This window comes from Balaenoptera ricei, chromosome 1, assembly GCF_028023285.1.
Source record: "Balaenoptera ricei isolate mBalRic1 chromosome 1, mBalRic1.hap2, whole genome shotgun sequence".
NCBI lineage: Eukaryota > Metazoa > Chordata > Mammalia > Artiodactyla > Balaenopteridae > Balaenoptera > Balaenoptera ricei.
This window is the reverse complement of record NC_082639.1, coordinates 119,111,789-119,123,823: the sequence shown is the minus strand read 5'-3', so window position 1 is coordinate 119,123,823 and position 12,035 is coordinate 119,111,789. Positions and strand designations below refer to the sequence as shown.

The 12,035-nt window shown below is 41.2% G+C and overlaps 1 protein-coding gene across 8 annotated transcripts in view; it reads right to left on the bottom strand.

The window, feature by feature from the left end:
• LOC132372880 (carboxyl-terminal PDZ ligand of neuronal nitric oxide synthase protein) overlaps positions 1-12,035 on the bottom strand; it is a 304,178-nt gene that overhangs the window by 48,300 nt on the left and 243,843 nt on the right. For all 8 annotated transcript variants that reach the window (XR_009505266.1, XR_009505268.1, XM_059935021.1 and 5 more), the window contains one exon: positions 4,907-5,015. Coding sequence is in view for 5 of the 8 variants with exons in the window: in XM_059935021.1 (XP_059791004.1) it covers positions 4,907-5,015 (109 nt within the window). In the remaining 3 variants the exon portion in view is untranslated. The remainder of the gene's footprint in view (positions 1-4,906; positions 5,016-12,035) is intronic.

Genomic DNA, 12,035 nt, shown 5'->3' with positions numbered 1-12,035 from the left:
CTGGAATTCTACATAGAGGAAGACCCAACAAACTAAGCCTCTGAAATGGGAGATGGATTAGGTTTCTGTCTAACAGGTTCTTTAATGGCCTTGATCATATAATTTGATCAAGGCAATGCCTTGGACACTAGAATATTGCTACTATGGGAAAAGTTTAGTTTCAAAGTGGGTATGACTTGCAACATTGACAGGAGGTAGTGGACCTTACAATTTCCAATGGACTGCTGGGTTTTCCCTTGTACTCTGCTAGCCCATGAACCACAGTACCATAGAGAAAAGAAGGTCAAGTTATAACCTTAATACTGTCAGTAACCAGCTAGGTGACCATGGGCAAGTTAATTCACTTTTCCAGGTACTGATTTCCTCTCCATTAACAGAGAGGTTTGGACTAGATCAGTTCTGAGCCTTATGATTTCTATATTTTTGACTTCCCAACCCAAACCCACCTCAACATTAAAGATATAAAAAATGAGGTTCCTTCCCTAAATTTAGGACCTATCTCTCCTCCATTTCTTGAGCTTGGCCAGGAAAGTGACTTATTCTTTAGCACATGACTGACATCACCATTCAAAATCCATTGCAAGCTCTTAAGGACAGCTAAACTTCTCCACTGTGGCCCCTAATCTGATGGTGACAGCATTATAGGAGGAAATGATTTCTCCTAACCCAAACCAACTGAGCTGTGATTGCCGGCAGAACAATTTCATGAAGATAAAGGGGAGATTCCTGTGGCTCCTGTTAATCACCAACACTTCACGCACTGATGCGCTAATAATAAGTACAGTCACACTTAATCAGGGCAGACAGCCACATGCTCCTGGGGCTTGGAGAAAATGACAGGAGCGGGACAGCTACTCCACTGGAGAGGTCAAGAGACCACACAGAGGCTTCACAGGAGTCAAAAGGCCTTGCAAATGAATACTGTCATTATATCCCCTAAGGAGGAGAAACAGGAAAGCCGTGTTATTAGGAAATGTCTCCAATGCTCTGGACAAGGAAAAGACCCTCTCCTACCCTTCCTTTCTGGCACTAGTCTGAATAGTGCTGGGATCTCCCCACTACAATCCTGGTGATCCTTCCCAGTCACACAAAACTTGTTTCCTGAAGACCGTCTCACTCCACATACAAAAAACAGCATTCCTGAGATGCCTTTCATCTTATCTGGTGGCTGGAGAAACTCAAATCCAGAGAGGCTCATGTATCTCTTATGAATTTTGTGTAACAGAGTTAAGTGGCCAAAGCTCTGGACTAGGAAGCAGGAAGCTAGGTTTTTATCTCAGTGGCAATGTTGACTCACTGTGCGACCAATGGAAATTTACATCCCTGGGCCCTTTCTTTCTCCCACTGTAAAATAGAGCCAATATTGACCAAACAAAGATACTAAGAGAAAAAAAGGAAAATCTATGTCAAAGAGACTTGGGCCGTTCAGAGTTAAGGAGCTCTTCATACCCCAGTAACAATTACAGTAGAATCCGGTTACAAGTAGGTCTTGGAGAACAAAGCTACTCCTCAGTTATGCAACTTCCTGATGAAGATAATATAATGCAGTGGTTAAAAAGATGAGCTCCAGAGTCAGACTTTCTGGGTTCATTTCTGACTCCACCACTCATTATGAATTATGTCCCTTAAGTCTCCATTTTCCCATCCATAAGAGGAAGAGCATGACAGTACCTACACCTCACAGGGCTGCTGAGGGAATGAAGTAAGATAATTCATATAAAGAGTCTAGAACAGTCATGAGCACATAGCAAGTAACCAAAACTGATTGGATATCATTTGACTTAACATAAGGCTAAAACTTGGAAAATCTAGACTAACAGATGAATCGCTGGTAGTATGTTATCTTCCTGCAACATTCTGCTATCTAACTTCTGATGAAAGCCCAACTGAAAAAAATCAGCTCAAGATTAAAGTCCCCAAGATGAGAACCACATTGGCTATATATAGGTAAGTAAAGGAAGATCCACAGGTATAGAAATAACAACTGTGCTGGGAGCGAGGTACAGGGAGGTCCTCTACCAGGCAAGTTGAGACACCTGACCCATGTTCTCAACCAATAGAAGAGACAATCCTGTTCCCCATGGTGAACTGTAAGGTAAGGATGACCCACATGAGAAGCCTGTCATGGGAAATGTGTCATGAGTGCCCACTCAGGACATGATGTGACGTGAAGAGCAATAACCAAGCCTTGACATAGCAAGGAGCTCATACAAGGTTTTTCTATGCTATAATCAACATGAGGGCTCTGGTGAACACCCAGGTCCGCTGGCTTCCAGTCAAGAGACCCCCATACTGACCTCCAACAACCCAGAAACATCCCTGCAAGACACTTATGCTCAGAGTATTTAGTCCTTTCCCCCTCGCCTCTTAAGTATTCCTATCGTGTGCCAATTAAAACTCCTTCCCAAGCTAACTATTATCTCTCCAAACCAGAAGGGCTTTACAAGAAAGTAAATCACCAGATCTGGAGACTAACCAGGATAAGCATGCAAAACCTTGCAGACGTGCTCCCCACCCACCCCTCCCCAACTGTGCTTCCTTTGCTGAACGATTAATTCACTTCTCTTTCCTGGCTTGGAAACTAGCCCTTCCACCTATAGTTCAGCTGCAATGGGGCTCACAGCCCAGGCTGTCTGGAAACAATTCCTTCAGCTGCATGGCTACAGGCCAGCAAAGGGCCTGAGAACCAGCTCTGAAGAGTTACAGTCTCAGTAGGTGAGGGTGAAAGGGATATAGAAAATAAAAGAGCCAGAGATCAGGATTAGCTCTGAGAGCTATGAAACATGGAAAACACTGATATGATAGGGAACCAGATGACTACTCCTTTGTCACTGGGTAATAAGAACTTAATTCTGTCCTTCGCTTCAAGATCAAAGTTCCAATGGGCATTGTTCTTAGACTCAGGTTTTGGCAGAAGAACTGGACGACCCCACTGAGTTTGCATTGCTACACTAGATTGGCTGGCAAAGCAAATACAACCATCTCCTTTACCTAGGTTTCCTGCTCAAAATCCTTTTGTTCTGCATGTCTCCCTGATTCTAGCCAATGCCTTCATGGGACCTTGGGCAAGTCATTTAATCTCTCTGAGCCTCAATTTAAATTTACTTATCCATAAAATTGGGCATGAAAATTACTTGTCTTAACTTCTTTACGTAGGTTTTTGCAAGGATCAAGTAAGATTAAATATTAAAGCACTTTGTAAATTAAAAAGTGCCATTTGTAACTTTAATAAATTCCAAGGTCCACACGGTCCAGTCTCTGGACAAAACTAAAGTCAGATGTAAAGTGGAACACTCGAAATGAATTAAAGGGAATCCTAGTCTTCAGTTGTATCTGTCAAAGACCATTACAGACGATCCAATTCATAAGTCTCAGGAACACTTTGTATTTCCTTTCCTCTCCTCCCTAGATCCACTACACCTCAAAGCCACACAAGTGCTTTTCACTCTCCCAAGCCCTAAATTCTCATCTCCAGCCCCTCTGGTTTTTCTTTCTCTCCCTCTCCTTCCTACTCTTTCTATCAGATCTTTAATATGCAGCTCAACTTCACCCCACTTTCATTTTTTTCCTCTCAACTGTACTATTATCGAAAAGTGAAATCTGGCGACTTGCCCCTTTTTCCTTCTACCTTTCCAGTTCTAGCTCTTTCCATCCAATTCCATGATTTGCATTAAAAAGCTTGGGAATAGGTGGGTAAGGCCACAAATCTCCTTAGAGGAAGAGGCTAAATCAGCAAAGTATAATTCTCTTTATGGAGCTAGGGTGGGGGACAGGACATATATAATAGTAAATCTTGACCCTGTCACGTTTTTATTCTTATTATCCCCACTTGGCAAGGTACCTACAAATCTATTAAAGATGTCTTATGGCATAAGATGCATTAAGATATCACATAGCATCAAAGAAGGGACAAGCAGGAGAAAATTTGGAAGGAGTCCTCATAGAAAGCCAGGGTTAGTGGTTTGTGTCTAGAATGGTTGGGACCTTACCACTCCACACCTGTAAGGGACCTTTCAGACACAAATAGCGTTTTCCAAAGTCACCTCTATAGTAAAGTAGTTCCCAGGATATTAACACTTATACATGGAAAACATATGATTCCATGGCCAATTCAGTTTGAAAAATGCTGCGTTAGAGGGATTTCTCTGACTTTAGGACTTCCCAGCACATTTAAATTGAATAATTTTAACATGAAACATTTTGGATGGTAAATGTTTTACAGGATACATTTTAAGAAAGGCTGGTTTTGGCTCTCCTCCTCATTTTATAGACAAGGAAACTGAGACCCATGGGGGGATACTGACCCTCATAACATCATTCAGAGTTCCGGGGGAGAAGAGGGGCTACAGCCCACGTTTCCAAGCCCCAGTTTTGTGTGTTAGACTCCAGGAGGAATGATAGAGAGGAAGCATGCCTCTACGGAATTGCAAAAGTTGCATTTACTCAAGCATCAAGGTTACTATACATCAATGATGGTTACAAAATAATCATCCAGGACAACCAACATCACAAAGTCTAACTAGATCCCACATGTCATGTTTGTAGGCCACTGAACAGTATATAGAATTATGATGAAGGGTCACCTTAGCTAGCGGCAAACTTCTTTTCTACCACATATCAAGGGGAGCGCCACTCCTGGAGCTGTCTGCCTGCTCCTGTTGCAGAGCCCTTAACCAATGGTCAAGATCTCTCCAGTTGTTCACATAAAACTAAGTACAAAGTTCAAACGAAACTAAAAGAGAATTGCATTATATAGAAGCAATGACAGACTAGTGAGAGAGTTCCCCTATATCTTGCATTAAAATAGCCACCTCCAAATCTTGCCTCTCTATCAACAGGGAGATGGGTCAATGTTAGGAGCACTCTGGTTCCATCAGAGGAAAATAAGAGATGACAGCCCCTTTACCTTCTTCTTGGATTTAAAGACGTTACACCTGAAGATATTGCTGGCACCATCTCGAGCGATATAGCTGAAGATCTTCAAGTCTTGGGAATCGTGAGAGACGTAGAAGATCCTACAGGAAGAACAACAGAAAAATGCACTGAAAATGGCATTAGGTTCAAATCTCCAATGAGGAAACCTCTGTTTAAGGACACTCTACAGACAGAGCTCACTCAAGTCAAGTCCTTAGAGAAAGCTTTCTTCCTATGAAAGTCACAATGCAGGAGGCACTTTCCATGGGCTCCACAAACACTGACATTCCAGTGAGTGACCTCCAGATGTGAAATAGTGGACACGGGTAGGACATGGACCCCACGCTATCACTAGTAAATCTGTCCTGGCAACTTGTATGTTAGAAGGAAAAAATCATTCCCATCCTTATCAGAGCAATAAATCTGCATCTAAGCCAGGGAAATGTGGGGAGGTTTCCTAATACCTGTTCACAGTTACCTCCAAATGAGGAGACTTAGGGAACCAGCAATGCTAACCGCATTGGGAGACACTCTGTTTCATTATTGTAGGTCCCTCGGTGAGAGTGACTTCACTTTCTGTCCCACGCCATCAAGTTCACAGCTTCCATGTATTCATTCCATCAGTCAACCAATCCCCCTGAGTGCACACCATGGGCCAGGCACTATCCCAGCAGCCAGAGGAACAAGCAACAGAACATATAAAGCCCCTGAACTCATGGAGCTCATATTCAGGAGATATCAATAAACAAATAGAAAATGAGGGCCATGAAGAAAAATAAGGGACAGAACATGACAGAGCTGCTATTTTAGACAGGGTGGTTAGCAGGAAGGCCTCAAAGAGAGGCAAAGACCTAATGATGTGAAGGTGCCAGTCACTGGACTACGTGGGCAAAAGCAGTGCAGAAAGTGGGAACAGCAAGTTTCAAAGCCAGGTGGTGTTTATAAGGCGCTCTAAGCATTCAAGGAATGGCCAGGTCAGCGTGTCTCAAGTCAAGGGAGTGTGGCCAGTGACAGGGTCAGAGAAGCAATCAAAGGCCAGAACACAGGAGACCTTGAAGGGCAGGGTTTGTACTCCAAGTGAGACAAGAAGCCATTAGAAGCTTCTGAGCAGAGGATTGACTTCCTGATGCTTTAGACTAAAGAATCCCTCTGGCTGCTGTGGGTGGGCGGTGGGGATAGAGGCAGAGGAAAGGCCAGGAAAAGGGGAAAATTATAAGCAAGGCCCTAATGGCTGACTCTTAGGTGGCCCTAGGACAGGGTACCACCAGAACTACCAAGTCTGAGTGCTGTCAACATGGAGCAGGGGAGGCGAGTATCAGGGATACATCAGAGGAACTGATTTGAGCATTGAGGAGAGTGTTGCTCTTGATAAACACCCTGGGGACACATCATTTCCCCCCAGAATCTTTTCCTCAATGAAAACACAACTTTTCCATCCCAGGATTTCACAGGCCTGGTATGTCTGAGTCAGTCTTTCTGTGCAGCACAGAGAGAACGGGATTTAGAGTCATATCCACAACTGTGCCCCTTACCATAAGGTAAGCCGGGGAACCCTCAAAGGCTCAGTTTTCTTATCTGTAAAATGGGACTTTTAATAGTAACACCTTGCAGTGTTACTGGGAAGATGAAATAATGAGTAAAGTGCTTTTTACTTCTCCTTACCGATATCCCCTCTAAGTAGCCTTTTTACTGAGATTCTTACCAAGGACCCCAAGAAGTCTGAGAGGGACTTTCAAAAGAGAAGTGATACAGAGAGGAGAACAATCCCCAGAAAAAATCCAAGTTCACCTTGGGGACCAAAGCTTCTCTGCTGAACTCTGCTAAAAGTCATTTCAGTTCATCTCACGTGTCCACCAACTCTGAACGATGCTGAAATAGAGGTTATTATGTTTGTTTAACGTGGCTTCTAGGAAAGCTAATCTAACATTATCAGGCCTGCACCATAGAGTACCCGATTCTTCTAATGACGCCAAAGTGTCCTCCTAACACGGAAGGGACAAACCAACAACGGCACCTCAGCATCTCCTGCCTGAGCTGCAGGCCCACCCAGCCAGTCCTTCTGGACACACACTCCTGATCTTCTCTCAAGCTTCAAATTCATCACGTTCCCCAACTAAATTAATCATCTCCCCTGTAATTCTCAGGCAAACATGGCCTTCCTTCTCCCAAGCCCTCTCTCGATGAGGGGCGCCATGTCCACTCAAGCCAGAAACCTGGGCAACACCTTTGACTCCTTCCTCCCTTGTTCTCCAATATCTGTCACTCATGACCAAGTCCTCTGCAGCCCTCCTCCTTGACATGGCTCTAAAATATACTTTTTCCTTCAGTTCCACAGTAGTGCCTTAGTTCACAGGTCCTACTGTTCACCTGGAATTTTGCAACTCACCTAGTGTCTCTCTGCTTCCTACCTCACCTACTGCCAAGCCACTCTCTATATTGCTAGCCAAGTGGTATTTTTGAAAACACAAAGCACATCCTAGTATTTCCTTCTAAAAACCATTCAAAGGTTTCCTACTGCCCTCAGACCAAGTCCAAACTCCTCAGCATGGAGTATCTATGTTTCTGCTTTCATCTCTCTCCAGGAGCCTGACTTCCATAGCCCTTCAGAACCAGGTGCATACATCTGCCTGCCTTTGCAACTCCTTGAAGACTTGATTCAGAGAAGCGTTCTCTGCCCACTCTGCCCCCAAGTCTGAGCTGCTGAATGCCCCTGGGTTCACCTTTACCATAGCACGTTATCTCATACTATGATGTTTATTTTTATATTTATTTTTATTTTTTCGGAATTTAATTTTATTTTTTATACAGCAAGTTCTTATTAGTTATCTATTTTTATACATATTACTGTATATATGTCAATCCCAATCTCCCAGTTCATCCCACCACGACCCCCCTCCCCTTTCCCACGCTGGTGTCCATACGTTTGTTCTCTACATCTGTGTCTCTATTTCTGCCTTGCAAACCGGTTCGTCCGTACCATTTTTCTAGATTCCACATATATGCGTTAATATACGATATTTGTTTTCCTCTTTCTGACTTACTTCACTCTGTATTACAGTCTCTAGGTCCATCCACGTCTCTACAAATGACCCAATTTCATTCCTTTTTATGGCTGAGTAATATTCCATTCTATATACGTACCACTTCTTTATCCATTCATCTGTCTATGGGCATTTAGGTTGCTTCCATGACCTGGCTATTGTAAATAGTGCTGCAATGAACACTGGGGTGCGTGTGTCTTTTTGAATTATGGTTTTCTCTGGGTATATGTCCAGTAGTGGGATTGCTGGGTCATATGGTAATTCTATTTTTAGTTTTTTAAGAAACCTCCATACTGTCCTCCATAGTGGTTGTATCAATTTACATTCCCACCGACAGTGCAAGAGGGTTCCCTTTTCTCCACATCCTCTTCAGCATTTGTTGTTTGTAGATTTTCGGATGATGCCCATTCTAACCAGTGTGAGGTGATACTTCATTGTAGTTTTGATGTGCATTTCTCTAATAATTAGTGATGTTGAGCAGATTTTCATGTGCCTCTTGGCCATCTGTATGTCTTCTTTGGAGAGGTGTCTATCTAGGTTTTCTGCCCATTTTTGGACTGGGTTCTTTGTTTTTTTAATATTGAGCTGCATGAGCTGTTTATATATTTTGGAGATTAATCCTTTGTCCATTGATTCGTTTGCAAATATTTTCTCCCATTCTGAGGGTTGCCTTTTTGTCTTGTTTGTAGTTTCCTTTGCTGTGCAAAAGCTTTGAAGTTTCATTAGGTCCCATTTGTTTATTTTTGTTTTTATTTCCATTACTCTAAGAGGTGGGTCAGAAAAGATCTTGCTGTGATTTATTTCAAAGAGTGTTCTTCCTGTTTTCCTCTAAGAGTTTTATAGTGTCCGGTCTTACATTTAGGTCTTCAATCCATTTTGAGTTTATTTTTCTGTATGGTGTTAGGGACTGTTCTAATTTCATCCTTTTAAATTTAGCTGTCCAGAGTTCCCAGCACCACTTATTGAAGAGACTGTCTTTTCTCCATTGTATATCCTTGCCTGCTTTGTCATACATTAGTTGACCATAGTTGCGTGGGTTTATCTCTGGGCTTTCTATCCTGTTCCACTGATGTATATATTTCTGTTTTTGAGCCAGCACCATACTGTCTTGATTACTGTAGCTTTGTAGTATAGTCTGAAGTCCTGGAGCCTGATCCCTCCAGCTCCGTTTTTCTTTCTCAAGATTGCTTTGGCTATTCGGGGTCTTTTGTGTTTCCATACAAATTGTGAAATTTTTTGTTCTAGTTCTGTGAAAAATGCCATTGGTAGTTTGATAGGGATTGCACTGAATCTGTAGACTGCTTTGGGTAGTATAGTCATTTTCACAATATTAATTCTTCCAATCCAAGAACATGGTATATCTCTCCATCTGTTTGTGTCATCTTTGATTTCTTTCATCAGTGTCTTATAGATTTCTAAGTACAGGTCTTTTACCTCCTTAGGCAGCTTTATTCCTAGGTATTTTATTCTTTTTGGTGCAATGGTGAATGGGATTATTTCCTTAATTTCTCTTTCTGATCTTTTGTTGTCAGTGTATAGGAATGCAAGAGATTTCTGTGCATTAACTTTGTATCCTGCAACTTTACCAAATTCATTGATTAGCTCTAGTAGTTTTCTGGTGGCATCTTTAGGATTATCTATGTATAGTATCATGTCATCTGCAAACAGTGACAGTTTTAATTCTTCTTTTCCAATTTGTATTCCTTTTATTTCTTTTTCTTCTCTGACTGCCGTGGCCAGGACTTCCAAAACTATGTTGAATAATAGTGGTGAGAGTGGACATCCTTGTCTTGTTCCTGATCTTAGAGGAAATGCTTTCAGTTTTTCACCATGGAGAATGATGTTTGCTGTGGGTTTGTCATATATAGCCTTTATGATGTTGAGGTAGCTTCCCTCTATGCCCACTTTCTGGAGAGTTTTTTATCATAAATGGGTGTTGAATTTTGTCAAAAGCTTTTTCTGTATCTATTGGGATGATCATATGGTTTTCATTTTTCAATTTGCTAATATGGGGTATCACATTGATTGATTTCCATATAGTGAAGAATCCTTGCATCCCTGGGATAAATCCCACTTGATCGTGGTGTATGATCCTTTTAATGTGTTGTTGGATTCCATTTGCTAATATTTTGTTGAGGACTTTTGCATCTATATTCATCAGTGATATTGGTCTGTAATTTTCTTTTTTGTAGTTCTTTGTCTGGTTTTCGTATCAGGGTGATGGTGGCCTCATAGAATGAGTTTGGGAGTGTCCCTTTCTCTGCAATTTTTTGGAAGAGTTTGAGAAGGATGGGTGTTAGCTCTTCTCTAAATGTTTGAAAGAATTCACCTGAGAAGCCATCTGGTCCTGGACTTTTGTTTGTTGGAAGATTTTCAATCACGCTTTCAACTTCATTACTTGTCATTGGTCTGTTCATGTTTTCTGTTTCTTCCTGGTTCAGTCTTGGAAGGTTATACCTTTTCAAGAATTTGTCCATTTCTTCCAGGTTGTCCATAGTAGTGGCACGGAGCTGCTTGTAGAAGTCTCTAATGATGCTTTCTATTTCTGCAGTGTCCATTTTAACTTCTCCTTTTTCATTTCTAATTTTATTGATTTGAGTCCTCTCCCTCCTTTTCTTGGAGTCTGGCTAAAGGTTTATGAATTTTATCTTCTCAAAGAACCAGCTTTTAGTTTTATTGATCTTTGCTACTGTTTTCTTTGTTTCTATTTCATTTATTTCTGCTCTGATCTTTATGAATTCTTCCCTTCTACTAACTTTGGGTTTGTTTGTTCTTCTTTCTCTAGTTCCTTTAGGTGTAAGGTTAGATTGTTTATTTGAGATTTTTCTTGTTTCTTGAGGTAGGATTGTATTGCTATAAACGTCCCTCTTAGAACTGCTTTTACTGCATCCCATAGGTTTTGGATCATCATGTTTTTGTTGTCATTTGTCTCTAGGTATATTTTGATTTCCTCTTTGATTTCCTCAGTGATCTCTTGGTTATTTAGTAACGTATTGTTTAGCCTCCATGTGTTTGTGTTTTCTATGTTTTTCTTCCCATAATTGATTTCTAATCTCATAGTGTTGTGGTCGGAAGAGATGCTTGATATGATTTCAATTTTCTTAAATTTACTGAGGCTTGATTTGTGACCCAAGATGTGATCTATCCTGGATAATGTTCCGTGCGCACTTGAGAAGAAAGTGTAATCTGCTGTTTTCGGATGGAATGTCCTATAAATATCAATTAAATCCATCTGGTCTCTTGTGTCATTTAAAGCTTGTGTTTCCTTATTAATTTTCTGTCTGGATGATCTGTCCATTGGTGTAAGTGAAGTGTTAAAGACCCCCACTGTTATTGTGTTACTGCCGATTTCCTCTTTTATAGCTGTTAGCATTTGCCTTATGTATTGAGGTGCTCCTATGTTGGGTGCATATATATTTATAATTGTTATATCTTCTTGGATTGATCCCTTGATCATTATGTAGTGTTCTTCCTTGTCTCTTGTAACATTCTTTATTTTAAAGTCTATTTTATCTGATATGAGTATTGCTACTCCAGCTTTCTTCTGATTTCCATTTGCATGGAATATCTTTTTCCATCCCCTCACTTTCAGTCTGTATGTGTCCCTAGGTCTGAAGTGGGTCTCTTGTAAACAGCATATAGATGGGTCTTGTTTTTGTATCCAATCAGCGAGCTTCTGTCTTTTGGTTGGCGCATTTAATCCATCCACATTTAAGGTAGTTATCGATATGTATGTTCCTATGACCATTTTCTTAATTGTTATAGGTTTGTTTTTGTAGGTCCTTTTCTTGTCTTGTGTTTCCCACTTAGAGAAGTTCCTTTAGCATTTGTTGTAGAGCTGGTTTGGTGGTGCTGAATTCTCTTAGCTTTTGCTTATCTGTAAAGCTTTTGATTTCTCCGTCGAATCTGAATGAGATCTTTGCCGGATAGAGTAATCTTGGTTGTAGGTTCTTCCCTCTCATCACTTTAAATATATTGTGTCACTCCTTTCTGGCTTGTAGAGTTTCTGCTGAGAAATCAGCTGTTAACCTTATGGGAGTTCCCTTGTATGTTATTTGTCATTTTTCCCTTGCTGCTTTT